The sequence below is a fragment of the Rhyacophila brunnea genome, unplaced genomic scaffold (assembly GCF_057557595.1).
Source record: "Rhyacophila brunnea isolate RB1 unplaced genomic scaffold, BYU_Rbru_1.0 scaffold_3, whole genome shotgun sequence".
NCBI lineage: Eukaryota > Metazoa > Arthropoda > Insecta > Trichoptera > Rhyacophilidae > Rhyacophila > Rhyacophila brunnea.
The window spans coordinates 13,817,306-13,834,162 of record NW_028232965.1 but is presented as its reverse complement, the minus strand read 5'-3'; the positions used below and the strand labels follow the sequence as shown (position 1 = coordinate 13,834,162).

The 16,857-nt window shown below is 32.7% G+C and overlaps 2 protein-coding genes across 2 annotated transcripts in view; one reads left to right on the top strand and one right to left on the bottom strand.

Moving 5' to 3' along the window:
- The window catches only part of LOC147067914 (uncharacterized), a 133,666-nt gene that overhangs the window by 51,793 nt on the left and 65,016 nt on the right, over positions 1 to 16,857 (top strand). The window lies entirely within an intron of this gene.
- Positions 1 to 16,857, bottom strand: part of LOC147067915 (uncharacterized) — a 77,428-nt gene that overhangs the window by 46,419 nt on the left and 14,152 nt on the right. Inside the window, exon 2 of the mRNA XM_085952849.1 lies at positions 5,954 to 6,089. Coding sequence (XP_085808975.1) covers positions 5,954 to 6,089 — 136 coding nt within the window. The remainder of the gene's footprint in view (positions 1 to 5,953; positions 6,090 to 16,857) is intronic.

Sequence of the window (16,857 nt, the reverse complement as noted above, 5' to 3'; positions counted from 1 at the left end):
ACGTGGGAGGGTCCGTCTCTTGGATATAGGGCACGCTTGTCCATCCCGATTGAACTACTGCCAAAACTATCATGTCGCATTTCCTGCAGCCGAAATATCTTGCACCAATGTGCACGTTGCATTTCGTTCATAGCCTTCACTATCGTAAATCATTTTATTCAAAACTAATGGTTCAAAACTACTGAAGTCATTAAAAGTAAATTTCGTTAGAAGTAGGTAAGCAACCTATCGGTAAAATTACTCGAGTGTGATTTCCGTTGTACACTACGATATAGTTTAGTTGTCTTTATACATTATTACAAGTGCGATTTAATTTATATGATTTGTTCATGTCGATATTGTAGTCAACATGCGATATATTGTTTTAGATAATTGTCACCATCGGTACTGTATCCCAATGTGGGTTTTGGCCGCCTCAACTAAATGTATCAACACCCGTCTTTCTGCCGCAAGCTTCCTCCGCTGTCTTGGTCCCAGGGATACCGTATCTTCCACAGAAAAGAAAATTTCTGAGTTCCCTGGTATCTTCCCTCAAAAGCCAACTACCTCAGTCTAGATCCCTCGACTCTCCTTTTACCTTTCGGTCTATTGTCGAGGACCCTCTTGGGTGATTGGGTGTCTTCCATCCTTGAGACATGGCTTGTCCAAGGTGTCGACCCACCTTCACGTGTAAGACGATAGGGAAATCGCACTCGTATAGTCCGTGGTTATATTTACCTCGTCATGTGCCATCTTCGTTGTATAGGTTCCTCATTATTTTTATATGTACCCAGCATTTCTAACTAATTTTTTTAGGTACTATTTACGAGTATAACTGTTTCAAATATATAAATAAAAATGTTGATTAACATTAAAAAAAAAATCAAAAAGTTATGAAAAGAAACCAGCATATAATTATCCTTGATACAATTAATTAATGGTTCTCACAAGCAAAGTTGCTAGTCACTTGTAACAACTATTTGAAACTGATTATTGTACGCCTAGGTACTCCTGTGAAACTTATCCCACAGTATTGTTTGACTGGTGATCCTCCTTCGCGATGACAAGGCACTTAACACCCCTTTTATTTTCCTGGCCCGACAGATTTATTTTAACTTTGATTGTTAACTTTGACATATAGGACTATGAATTTCTATAAAATGAATGTCAAAAATGCAATAAATATAAATTAAGATAAAATACAATGAAATGAGACAGAAATATCTGTGTTTTTCGGTTAAAATTACGTTTGTCGAAAATATCAGCTTTACATGAGAACTTCTTAATTTTGTTTCAAGTATTTTTGTTGGCCATCAAAATTATTATTTTTATTTAGTGTTGTGAAATGGGTTACATAACATATAGGTATACGTAAATTTAAGCTCAACGCGAAACTTATTTGTTTAGAAAATGATTTTATCACTTCGTGCTTTTCCGCACTAAAAATTCACTTCTCGTCTACTAAATTATCACATGAAATTGTACGAACTATCCCATTTCGACATTACATAGCTACGTTTATACCCCCACAGTAATCATAACAATACATAAACACTCTCAGGCATAAATTTCGGTACCTACTCATACTTGCCAAAGCTCACCAAGTGTAAAGCATTATTTTATACCACGAAAATAATAAACTAATTTTATAAAATATGATGACGTACCACGTATGCGCTGAATCTCTGCGATTTCTCCTTCAGTTATGAAGTATTTTAAATCAATTTTTAACAGCTTCAAATCTACTGATAATTTCCGAATTTGTTGACTAATTGTTATCTTTGTAATTTTAACTGAACAGCTATAATATTAATTATGTCAAACATGTAATATTTATCCAACATATGCATATCTACTATGGGTAAAAGTAAATGTATGTTAGGAAAGTAATTGTTTTTTTTAATCATTTTTGCCCATATTGGTAATAGTTAAATATATGTGTAGTACCTCAATGAGTTATGACATCACATTTTAATTTAATTTAATTTCAGGCAACGCCTTCTGTAATCCACGTAATATAGCGAATATTTTTAGATTCAGCATATTGCCTACTTATATATATGACAAAGGCATGTATCTTAAATAGTTACCAAAATTATACCGAGAAATATTTGAAGCGTGCGTAATAAATATGGTTGTAAAATAATACGGTTTTAATTCGCAAATTACTTATCATTCTTAGTACTATTGGTTTAACTTTGTATGTTAAGTGTTTTTCTTGACTCTTTGAAGTCGCCGCTAGTTACCAACCGAATATTTTCTTTGTATACTTTAAAACCCTTTCAGTACAATTACTAAGATAAATGATAATTGTACTAAAATGCTATGGTGCAACGTGTAATAGATACGATTAACCAATGCCTTTGGATGGTTTTATTTCAGTATACGTTTGTAAATATCCTGTATTTGTATGCAAGTGTAGTTTTCCATATATTTTAAGATGCAGTCAAATAGTATAATCGTCATTCTCTATAATAGTCTCGTAATAATATTTCATTGTCTCTGGAGCGGTGGATGATTTATGTGTAACATAGAATACGTTTGAAATCTTGGTGGATAGCCGAAAAGACATTAATTATAGGTCGGAGATAAAAATACTAGGTACTGCATTCATTTGTTTCCCAGCAGGATTGTGGCCAGCGTGTATCTATCTTAAATAATTCGAGATTTAACTGTTAGGTGCATGCATTCTTCACTATGCCCTAATTTTATATTACGTCCAAGTACAATCTTAAGTTTCCTGCGCAGTCTAGGTATAGTATTTCGATCCACTAAATCAAATATTCACTGTATTGTACAACTGAAATTTAGGATGTACTAAAACTGTGGTAAATTAACTACATACTTCTAAGATGCCAGTAGTAGACAATTTATCACTTGCGATGTTGATTGGTTTGTATTAATTATATTTTAATCATTACATTACAATATATTAAAAAATACAGTGTAATGGTTTACTGCTGTGGTGCATGGATTGCAATCCCGGGCATAATCTTTAATCTCGGATTCTGTTGCAGTGTGTTTCTTGATTGCTAATTTAGTAAAGGTAAGCAGAGCATTATTATAATCTTACATATTATTTCAATATTTTTTTTATAAGTACATATACTAACCGATTACTTTAATTTTTCTTTGATTTTTATTTTAATCAAGATTTTAGTAGGTATATAGAAAATTCAAAGGATTTCAGGGTAAAGTAGGTAATCAAAATTGAAAAACCAAGAAAAAAATACGTAAGTGCATTTCAATATCAAAATGGTGTCGGAAAATGAACGACATTTTATTTAGCAATTTTGAATTAACTATATGCTAAAAAACAGGCGATAAAACAAAATTGATAAAAGGCTACAGGGTTGTATGGCGGCGTACATGCGACTAATTTAGTAATTAAGCGGAATAAATCTGATCAAACGGTCATTATTAAAATCAAGATTGTTTTAAAATAATGATTGAATAATTGCAACTAAGCTTATGATTACGATTACACAGGGCCGGATTAAGATTTTTCGTGCTACAAGTACGCGCAACCTAAGCAGTAAGTTATTATATGTGAATAGTCTTCTTTTAATTTGATTTTATAATCTTTATTTGGACAAAAATCATAACTATAATGCTTAAATAGGACTGAATTACTTTAAAATATATCACTATAATATGTAGCCATCTTAATTTTTCAAATTGTTTTTAGAAAGTAACCACATAAAAGTGATCTTTCACCAATAGTTTTACGACACTTAATCTTATGGAATGAACAGATATGAAGTCACAGCATGTATTTAGAAATGGGTTGCACCCGAGAATGTTCCTCTTTTGTTTGTATCATATTCGACAAACCTGCTTATCTCTATTTATTGGTGATTTGTATGCTATATTTAAATTCTTGGACAGCTTGCAGCAAGATATTAAAAAAATGGGAGCCCTTGAGCTGTAGAATCTAAAGCCCATTCCTAAATTTGGACCTGTAACCATATTGCGATATGAACCATGATTAGATACTTATATCATTTGAATAAACCTACTTATATTCTTCAATTTACTTTTTTATTGCTTCGTCAATAATGTGGGGGAAAGTAATTTTATTGTCAACTGAAAGGGTTGAATAGTCTCTGTGCGAGGAATTTCGGCAGCCAGATAATTTTACAAGACAACAGAGTGGTGGCGGTATATTTGCAAAAATCAATTACCCGCTCTCCTTTCATTTCCTCTCCCGCTCACCCTTTGTGTGCCGCTTCATTTCAATTTTAATTTTGCATTCCGTTCAGCATTTTTGAATGTGAAATTTTTCACTGCGAAAGCGAGAAGTCACTTGGCATACAGATTGTCACACACGTTGTGTGTGTCGAAGGCTTTTGTTTTTAAATTTTATTATGAAATACTGGTTATTAAATTCTGAATTCTAACAGCTTAGAGAAAAACCACCATCTCCGTGTTAAGACAGAGAATTTCAATTGTATGGAGTAAATCTGGTTATTGAGTTATTTTCACCATCGGTTAGATCTGGAAACAAGATTTCTACGAAGAAAAAGTTCACATGTTTTAAATAGTTTGCGGCGTTTTACGGCGAGTGAATTAGTATCTGCTCATCAAATCTTGACCATACATTTTATTAAATCATAATAGGAATCGTGCACACTTTAGTGCACGTTAACTAAGTCCAGCGGAGGTTCCTGGGACACTCTGCACAGCCTTGAAGGGCGCCTTACGTTCGTTATTTGGAGATGTGGCTAGTGATGGAGAGATAGAAAGGACTTAATTTTTTTTTGAATATAAAAATGTCACCTTCTTACAATGAATAAGTTTCTATCAAAATTCATATCTACTGTGCGAAAACATCTTGGCTACGCTTCTAAGTGCTGTTGTTTACTAAATGGGAGTAGCTTGTTAGTTTATAATGGAAGTGCGGTTAAAAATGGGCGGAGCATGTTAGTTCACAGTTTTAACACGTTGCCAAGAATATGTTTTCGCACTACACTCGGTGCCATCAAATTATCAATGCTGATAGTGTATTTTACTTGTAATTTAAATACCAAAATATTACAAAGCTTTTGTTTCCAGTTTTTTTATTATTTATAAAAAAAAATCATTAAGAATTTTTGTGATATTCATTTTTTACGGCCTATCAATTTATCAATCTGATTTAAAACGATGTAAGTACTTATGTTTAAAAATAATAATTACTATTATTCAATTATGCATGGCTTGATTGTATTTTCACTACGCGGAAGTAATCGTGATGCAGAATATTAATTAACTGGATAAATCGTTTTTTTGTAAATTAAAAAAGTAGAACTCTGCGAAAGTACACCACATAAAATATGAGCAATTTTATCTTTTTTTTTATCTTATCACCGGTTTTTAATTAAGATGGTAGCAAACAACGTTATAAATATGCAAACAACGCATAAAAATCTCGGCACCCGAAAGCTGCGTACATAATATAGTGTATATTATACCGTTTATCTCAAAAGTTATACGAAAATGATGTAACGCAGTTGAGTTATGAAAATCTTTGTCAATTCAAATATTATTTATGATGCTCAAATATTTGCAGTCGTTTTGCACTTTATGTTTCCATGAATTTTATACATTGTAAATATCAGTGGCGAATACTGCCTATAATTTGGGAGAGGTAAACAATTCGAATTACACGCTTTTGGACCCTAAACTTATCGATTTGACTACGTATGAAATTTAAGTACTTAACAATTCATAATAATGATATCATAAATATTGCTATTGGCGAATACAAGCTACATAATATTATGACATACGAAAAGTATTACAATTTGAAAGCTCCATACTAAAATTATGTATGTTTAAATAATTACACGTGACATTACTCCAAAATGGTTAAATCTGGGTTCAAACACACACAAGATTCAAGTATAATAGTAATATCTAATCATCACCACCGGTAAATGCACGATGTCAGAAACCATTGACGTTTGCTGATATTAATTAGGAAATATCTTACCTAATTTCGTTTCGAGGTCTTCTATTTTTCTATTAGTTTGGTAAAGCTGTGCATCGATTCCGCCTCTCGTTCTCGTCATAATCCCATCGAGATCTCGCAGTCGATCCTCAATAGACGTTAAAATCGACTGTAGGCCCTGAAAATCAATATTTCAATATTAGTATTTTAAAATCAAGATTCCTGTACTGTACAATAATATATGTATATATTAAATTTCTATTTATGCTACAAACAACGTGTGATTGTTTTAAAAATAATTAAAAAAAAAAAACATTCCATTGATCTAAATCTTTCTAATGTAATGAACATACTTTTTCGGTTACGGGCATGTTTGTGATTGAAAAACTATTACACCGACACATGATAAATTGATTAAAAATAAATATAGACCTTGATTAAGTAATCATTGAACATTAAAAATTAATTATCAACCTTTCCAATAAACCTAAAAAATCGTATCTTACGAGATAATTAAAATTTGATTATATCGACCATGTATTGATTGCCAAAATGAAATATTAATTCCATTTCTTCGGCATAAGTATCTGTTGCAGTAAGATACGGAAGTTTTGTAATGTTCGTGTCTTGCTGGTTCTTTTAAATAGCATGACATCAATTTCTTCAACTCACAAGATTATATTTTGTGTACAAACGCAGTTGATTGCAATTAGATTTGTTTCCTTTATTTCGGTGTGAAAAATACGAAGAAAACTGTTTTATTTTTGCTGATTATTTGCGACTGTGCAAACAAAGCCGAACTGCGTATGGAATGTCGTCGCAAATAATAATGAACCCTTGACATTGAACTGATTTTTGACAATATAAATATTTTCTTACGTCTATTTAAGTATATCTAAGTTTATTTCATAAAGTGTTTGTTTTAATTTAGCGGAAAACTCTGCAACGTTTCTGCCTCCTCTCACTCTATAACTTTCACGTCCAATTTTAATGATAACAAATGATCCACGATTCATAAAAAACATCTTCTCTCTATGCACGTCGCGTAGTCCACAGAACGGGGTATCTTGGCTAGAGACGTCAGAAAAGTGTTTCTTTCAAGAGTTGATACTTTTTTGATAACATCGTTCGTTGTTCGCCATTAAAATAAATATTATAGATAATATTATACAGTAAATACCTACACCGTTTAGGTTTAGAAGATCATAATTTCACAGTCGTTTTGAGTTGATGTGTCAAAAACATCCAACCCCCGCAGTGTGAACACTTGGTAATACATTGTTTTTAAAATATTTAACTGCCGAAAATGGGTTGATATTAGATAAATGAACACAAAAATAAGGAAAGTGGGTTACAATCTGGGTTTGACTGAAAGAACGTAGGTACATTTCTCGAGTGTGGAGAAATATGAGACACAATTAAACACGCATTGAAGAATTATTTTATTTTCAATATTTACGACTATGTCATACCTCGTATTCATTAAATTTTGTCACGTAAGCGATACGCGCATTCGATATTGATGACGCTCGGTAGGCTTTGTATTTATTGCGTTTTATGGCGCGACCGTAGTATTGGCCTATGGCCTGTGGCGATTAGTTTTCGCATTTCTATCTTATGAATCTGCTCTGTCGACTAATGCTATTTAAAAAAAATTGTGCCTAATTAATGTTTCAACCCCAAATTCTGTCAAATAGCCATGCCACATGAGTATATAAATTTATTATTTAATAGAAAATACCTACTGCATTTTTAGTAATAAGTCCTTCTCGGTACTGTGATGGCAGACCATTATAACTGCAGTTTTATCACTTTTTTAGTTTTCTTCGATAATATGTTCCAAAATGTGGGAAAATATTAAAGCTGCAACTTTATTAGTCACAAAGTAAATTTAATAGATTGACAAAGAAAATAAAGAAAGAAAGACTGTATCTGACCAAATGTGAAAAAAGTTGATACCTATGACAAAAAGATATATCTGCTTAAAATGCAAGATAAATAAAATAAATTTCAATCTTTTTATAAGATTGAAAAAAATTGATTGATTGAAAGATTGAAAAAAATTGACGTTTGTGTTGGATTGGGATGCTAATTTCTTCCGCTTATTTTGATATAAAATACTTCAAAATGTGTTATAAACTAACAACTGTTGTCAGAAAGATTTCAAAACTTTGTTTTTGTTCTCCTGTAAATTTGTGCAAACAGCAGTTATAAACATTTGCCATCATCACAGTACCGTCATATTTAAAATGTCTCAATATCTATATTTTTCTCTGGTACAATACCGATGCCACGTATTGGTACTATTTATTTCGATTTGATGACCCTAGGGGTATCGTAGCGCTATTTACGCTCATAAATTACACACAAGTGAAAAAAGTCTATTTATTTATATTTATCACCTGCCACATGTCGTGTCTCTTTGTTTTGTCGTTGGTTTCCTGGATTACACGCATCATGGCAACTCGGCAGAAACGAATTCAAATAGCTTCAGTCGATTTTTGTTCTTCTCGAAACACGACCTCAGCATAAATTAAGTCTGGCTGCGCAACATGAAATGCACTAATGCTTAATGTTAAAGTTTATACAAATCAATAACTATTATACTCGTTTATTGAATACCTAGGTACTTGCTGTGCCGTAATATATTATTTGGTCGGTTAGTCATGTTACTCATGTTTTATATATTATTATCTATCACATATAGGTACTTCTAATTACCTACATTATTTTATTTTCCCATTTAGTTATGGTGTAATAATTATTTTCAAAGATAACTTTTTATTATAATTAATTTTATTAATATTATTAAAACTTGTTTACGAGGAATACTAACCATTGGATCCTTGCACTGTATCAAATTTATTGAAAAAAAAACAAAACAACATCTACGGCTTCGTATTTGTACCTACAGAGATGGCCATGTTATCAACGTGGGTGCAAACACAAAAATTAAGTAAGTATAAGGTACCTACCAATTTTATTAAAATTCAAATATATTTATTTACATATTGCCTATAGTGAATTTTTCAAATTACAAATTCAAGACGTGTTCACAACATGTTATGAAAAAACAAAGCAATATAAATAGAAGCAGTATTAGAAAAACCAATCTGATTTTCTCATTAAAAGTTCCTACACGCTTTATAAATTTTAGCTCGTAACTGATTTGGAACACCTCAGAAACATAGGTAACTACATTATTAGAAAAACAATTGTATCGATCGGGTCGCGAAGTCGCATCCACCGGATTCCAGCCAATGCGCTTTACCAATAAAGCCACTTGTACCATAACTAGGCTTACCATACGTCCCGGTTTCACACATTGGTTCCGGCGTCCCGGCCAGTTTGGCATTTTGTCCCGACCGTTCCGCTTATGAATGATTATCAATAATAAGTTGTCATGATTGACCGTAGTAGCGTATATTATGTGACGAGACAGCGGGGAAGGGTGCGAAAAAAGTTCATTCCAGCGAGAAGTACGGATTGGTACAATAAATAAATAAAGTAATTTAAATTTATGCTGCAGAAGGGTCCGTCCTCACACGGGCCCAATTGGTCATGGAAATCTGATAGCAACCGAGGCCAACTTTGCGGCATTCGAGAAATTTGCAGCGTCGTATGGGGAGCGGGATAGTCCCGACTCTTCTGTAGACTCATCCATTTCAATTCGTGGCAGTATGCGGGTACACAAAGCGCTTAACGTCAGCGGACAGCAGAGCCAGTCCAAAAAACAAAAAAAATCTTTCTTAACTTTCTTCTTTAAGGTGATGTCTCTAGGTAAAGTTGTTATCGAAAAATAGCTATAAAAGTTTATTAATCGGTAAATATATATTCAAAAGTAATGAGAAAAATAAAATAAAAAATTAAGAAGTATCATGGAGTTCTATATACCAAAAATACGTGTCAAATTTGGTACATTTCTATCGGGTGGTAAGAATGAATGACATAAGATTTATTATCAAAATTACGATAAAAATCTACGTAAATCTATTACCCAGGGAAACGCTAAGCGAAAATTGGAATTTATTATATCCTTATATCTTTTTTTTCAAATTTAAAAAACATCGATTTAGAGGTTAGAAAGCACGCAGTTAAAATCGAAAAATCTCGGCTTAGACGCAATTTATCGCGAATAACGCTTAGCGTTTCTATTAAAAATATTATTTATTAATTTTTACGGCAGTTATTTAAATTTAATCTTGTATTTTTGTATATTAACGAATCGATAGAAATCGAAACCATAATAATTGCTCAAATTGGCAACATGTTGACAACACTTAGCCGACGCTTGGCTGTATGGTGCTGCCGTTGTGGAATTATTTGGAAACAAAATATCTCCATACAAAACACACATACCATAACATGACGTTGAAAATGAAACTCACACATAGACAAGACAAAATAACATTTCTCTGCATTTTGACAAAAATCAGTTTATCAGTTTGAGGCGAAATTGCCATATGAATAAAAATAACTTAATAATTGAAATTACAATATTAACTTAATTTACGTAGAAACCTGCCTATATTCAAAATTTGAAACTGCGAATTATTTGCAATTAGTATTTGCTTAAATTGCAACTGTTTTTTATCATTATTTATGATAAAAATAATCAACAAAATAAACAAATCTCGCATTTTAACATATGGTAGCATTCGTGCTCTCGATCGAAGATCGAATATCGGGTTTATGACAATTCTTCTTTATTTGGCCATTATTAGGTATATTGTTTGAAAACAGGAAGGAATCGACTCATCAGTAACATTTTTGTCAAGTAAGTAAACTTTTCAGTGTATAATAAATAATGTTATTATCGTACATCAAAATGACAAACTATGTCACGCAGTTTTGATTGTCAAACAAACATTCAAAAATTATTGAAAAGAGTTACACATACTGTATTTTCAATCACCATCATGCATTTATCATCAATATATATTATTTTAGGCGTAGACTCATCGTTTTCGTAGAATTATAAATACTTTACGTTAGTTTGAGGTTATGTTTATGACAAATGTCATCGAGCCCATCTTGTACGTTTTGTAAATTATCTAATAGATAGTGAATTTCTTTCATTCGCATAATATGGTTGTAGAACCGAATTTAATAAAATAAAATTTTAATTTCATTCAAAATTACTGAAACTTGTCTCGAAAATGTATCTCATAATCATCATTATAATTATTCACAATGCTTATACAATGTAATCAATGATTGATTATAATCAAATATTTTATGTGCTTTCAAACACGAAAACGTTATCTACAGTGATAAACTGATAAGTTTGACACGAGTATATGAATGTAATTAGGTTATGTTTTTTTGTTTACATATAGATAAATCTTTTAATACTGATGAACTCGACGAAATATTGGACGACAGACTGCGAAGTCGGCGACGGTTACAAGTCCGACAACAGCAACGACATTTACAACCTTCGACATCACAATCCAGGGTTCTTCTCTGGCTCACAAAATGGTAGGTTCACAATTTTCTTAATAATATATTTATTGGTTTTATATACCATCCGGTCATACACTAGATTCATTTTCATTACATGCTTTGGCATAAAAACAAGAATTCATAACATCTTGTACACATGATGTAGCGATTGTCTCGAATGAGGAGTTGACATATTATTGCCCATCATTATTTGTATTTTTACTGCTAAATACTTGAATTAATGAAGAAATATGGATTATGTAATAATATTTTTTTCCTATTGTTTCAGTATGCCGAATGCTGGTCCGGAATTGGAGGAAGATTTGTTGGTGAGAGGGCATGTTGCTGACAATGTCCTCAGCTCCTTTTTCGAATACTTCAACCTCACTCTCTTCGAAAAAATAGCTGAGCAGACAAATTTATATTCAGCACAAAAAAGGGACTTGTGGTCGGTGAATACGAATTCGAAATTCGTATTCACCGGCATCAAAATTATGATGGGTACATTAAGGTTTCCGCAGACTCGAATGTACTGGTGTTATGATCTAAGCATTCCAATCATTAATCAAGCAATGCCCAGAGACGGGTACTTCGAACTGCGGAATCACTTTCATTTTGCAGATAACACTGCTGACCGCACGGGCTGCTCAGATAAACTTTGGAAGATTAGTCCCTTTTTAAGTGAGGTTCTAAAAAAATGCTATACTTTGCCCAGACCTGCTCATAACTCCATCGATGAGCAAATGATGCCGTTCACTGGCCGCTGTAGACACAGGCAATTTGTGCTTAACAAGCCAAATCCTGTAGGCCTTAAAAATTTTGTTCTCGCGGCCAGAGATGGATTAGTGATAGATTTTCACATATATGTAGGGAAGGGAACGGTATCAGATGGAGATATGAAGCAGTTCGGTCTGGGCGCAAGTGTGGTCAAGTTACTCTGCCGGACTCTCCCCAATCCTCCTGCATTGTCTATACTGATCGTTTTTTCACTAGTTTGAAGCTCGCCGATTCGTTACTTCACGACAAAATGTTCTTAACTGGAACTGTCAGAAGTAATAGAATCGGCGATGTGATTAAGAAATTAAAAAAACGATAAGGCAATGCAGAGGGGAGATTGGGATGAGAAGGTTCGGTAGGATGACAAAGTCTGTGTAGTCAAGTGGAAAGAAAATAAATCCGTGTTATTATTTTCCACTGCGGTCGGCAGTACTCCTGTTGGTACCTGCATGCGATGGTCGAAGGAAGTAAAGAGGAAGATCAGTGCCACTCAGCCGGCCATTGTAAAGCACTACAATATGTCGATGGGTGGCATTGATCTTTGCGATAGGATAATTGCTTATTACAGGACTGCGATGAAGACATGCAAATGGCCTGTGAGGGTTTTTAACCACTTTGTGGACTTGGCGGTGGTAAACTGTTGGCTAATGTATATGCGGAATTGTAAACTAGAAAATGTACCCCGAAAGGATATTATGGGACTGTTGTCGTACTGAATCAGATTAGCGAAAGCTATTATTCAGTATGAAGATCGGGTAGCCAACATTTTAACACTGCCAGCACGAGGTCGGCCAAGAAACATGTCGACATCGCAGGTAGACACAGAGCCACCAGCTCGCAGGAGAACGGTTGTCCCCCAACCGATCGCTGAGATATGTTTGGACAGCGTTGGCCACCATTCAGCATCCGTGTGCAGATACCCTGGATGCAAGTCCCGCACCAGGTATATTTGCATAAAATGCAATATATACGTGTGCACAAAATTTTGCTTTGAGCTGTATCACACAGTATAGGATGCAGCTCAAAGCAATTTTAAAGTACATATTTAGGGTTTTATTTCATAATTTTAACTAATTTTAAGTGTAAATATATTTAATTATCCTATTTATAATGTTTTTGTATTATTTTTATTGTGTAATGTTCTATTAAAATTGACCACTCCTATGAACAAGTTGTTTTCTTTACCTTCCCTAAGTTTATAGAGTAGGTAATATTCATCTGCAGTGTGACCTGGTATGTGTATATAGTATATTTTACTTTATAAAATAAAAATAAAAAATTTGTCAATAGACTAATACTTCTCTTCCATATTTTCATTCCTTTGGCCCTATATTGGCCTTTTGTATTCTAAATTTCTATTCAAAATGAAAAAAGAAGTTGGCAAGTATAAATTGATTTCAAACTTTTCTTTTAAATCATAAAAATGTCAATACGATATAATAAAATATTGTACTTATTTAAAAAAATATAATTATTTGAATAGGTATATATATATATAATAATATTATAGTAGAATATATTATTATATTCTTATAATATGTAAATGAATTTTTGTCTAGCGATTTTTTTCATCTGGCAATTTAATAATACTTGCAACTTATTATGGTAACTTACTGCCATCTGGTTAGAATTGACCAAAGTTTTTAGTAACAGATTTTTAGAAATTCATGGTAGATGCCTTTAAATATAAAAAGATGGCGTAAAAGTCACATTATATGTGTTATTTAGGCCAAAGACATCGCCTTAAGCACTACGGTGCATGGTTGCAGCATCAGTCCCGTGCGGCTCCGTCTCGGGACGGAATGAGCACTTATAATCACTTCTTTCAGACACGTTTAAAGCGTCATAGAAAGCGGCCGTGCATATCCACGGCTGTGCATATATGACGGGTGGTGGTGGGCACTTTAACGATCTTCTTTTGTATATAGGTACTTTATAACAATTTTTGGTGGTTAAATTTGTTTCTTTGCCATATATCCCGTTCCTTCCCGGTTTAGAGTTATAATTAGCCCAACCATAACTACTCACGGTGAAATTGATTATCAACTAAGCGTCCTAGATGTACCTATCACAACTATAAATATTAACTATTTCTTTTCCACATTGCAGGAGTCCTTTTTTACCCCCACCACACGATATCGACAATAATAATTATTGTTTCCATTTAATTTAAGTAGTTTATGTAGTAGCTACTTATGTTTTAGTTTTTTGTAATGTTACACTCATAATAATATTATAACATTACAAAACATACTTATATAGCTGTACTCATACTTGATGAAGATTACAATGTGAACGAGACACGTATATTATAACGGAAGTTACTATACATAGTTAATCTATATTATATTCATATAAGTCATTAACTCTTTTACAATGATTACGGGTGTGTATGCAAATATCTGGTATGTGTTTCGTATTAGTAGTTATTCGAATAGCAGACACGTGTATTAAAATTCCGGATTCACTGCAGATGCACTTGTGGTCGATGTTATAAGCAGTCTTTATTTTATTGCAAAAGCTAAGAGAGCTTTTGCTACGAGCTTTTTATAATACAACTTGATTAGTCCAGAGTCGACGCATTGTAACGCTGATTTGCGTTGTTTATTTTGTCGAATAATCGGACATAAGTGCAATATATTATGAAAGGGTCCGTTGATAAATGTCCGATGTTTTTGCAGTACCTACTTATAAGATAATATAATATTTAATTATTATGAAGGGCATTGTATTTACCATAAAACATACTACCAAGTCTAATTTAAAAATTTAAATTGTGCTTTTGCTGCCTGTGTATATCATTATGATGAGTGATCGTTTTCGCATTGTATTTTTATAGATAATCAATGTAATATGTACAATTTACATTGCAATACTACATCACCATTTTCGATCCTGAGAGGATCATAATATATAGGCCTTTTCAGAGTGGAGGTTGTATTAACAATTTTTCGTTTTTATGAGAAATTGATGTAAGCCACTTGCTCAACATATTATTATGCCCAACTCCAAACACACGTTGAAAAATAACATTTGAATTTTGCCAAACTCATGATTTGAACCCAGAACCCACGACATTATAACCGACAGATTACCGCTCAGCTATCGAGGGCGTCGTTTATATTACGATGTATATAATATTTAAAAATGATTTTATATGTCGAAAATGTAACTTTATCATATAAGAGTGTAATCAGTCTTACTAGGTACCAATTGAATGTACTTATTTATTTATAACTCAATCTACGCATGTATTTGGTGTTTACTGGTGAGTAAATTGTTACTTATTTAAAAATAGTATCAGATATTATAATGAAGATAAGTGCTGTTGCAAAATAATGTAGTCATATTTATATTAACATTTGGTTAAAAGGTGAACCGTAATTCATTTTCCTCTGTCGACGCATTTGTTTGCTCTCGTGCCTCTGCGATAATGAACTGCGACAGCTTTTCAATGGAGCGTGTTGGTTGTATATTAATGCAAACGCAATTCAAGGTGTTCAGAATTCAAGTGTAAATGTGAAATCTCTTGTTTACTCACCTTATCAAATTTGTATGCACTTCTAACCGGTGCGGTGGCATACTGTGGTCGCGAAACTCGTCGAAATTATGTAAGAACTAAGTACCTATACAATTTATCATTTTACTGCCAGTGTGTCGATTTATTTATAGCAGCATTTGCAATGTTACAAAATAAGACATTTTTATTTGTCGAAAAACATAAATAATATTAGGTACCTAACGTATTTAGGTAGAAAGTTGAAGTTTTAATGTTTATGCGAAATTGTATATAATATATAGAAAATTTTGGAAATCCAAAGCATTTCGTTGAAATACATAAATCCACAGATTCCTCCTCATTCACAAAAATAAAATTATTCGCAAATATAAAAACGGTGTCAAAGGAAAATTAGTAACTTGAAACACCTCATATGAATCAAATTGAGTGATAAATACTTACTTATTCAATATAAAGGTGGTAGCAATCTTTTTAAGGAATTTGAGAACATTCTCAGTTTGTTGTTGTTGGTATTAAGAAAACATATTCGCAAAAAGGATTACTAGGCCGGTAGCATAATGGTTAGAGCACACCCTCTGCATAGCTAAATGTGTGTTCCGATCCGAGTTATTCTAAGGTATTTTTGTTAGAAATAGGTTTCTGTGGTTTTCAATCATATGTTTAGTTCTTGGTGGAGATATAATTTGTTTGGTATTTAGTAGAATTAATACAAAATAATAAAATAACTTTTTCCATTCTTTTTTCTGATCGCTTTTTCATGATAGTCGAAGTTGGTGATTTGGTTGTAATGTGTTCATAGTTTTATTTTACTACTTTTTGGGTATCGTATAAATTCTAATGTTCGACATGTATAAACACTGTGTGTCGGTCCTGCCTTATGAAATCGTAAAATAAACCGGACACTTACCTGTATTTAGTAGTTAACCTAAATCCGGGTGAAAGAAAGTTATAATTATACGTTTTGAGTATGACTCATTAATTACTCGGTTAGATAAAATCTTCTTTGCCCAAGGGCGTAAATATTGTTCATAGCTTCTTTTAAAACTTTACTGCCATCAGTGTATTCTTTTGTGTGCATTCATAAGCATTGCCAATAGAGATGAATGCCATGTTGAGGGGCTAATAATTTATTTATCCTCATATATGCTTCATTGTCATAATAAAAAACAATAAACACATCTTAGAAAGAAAAATTACTATTACT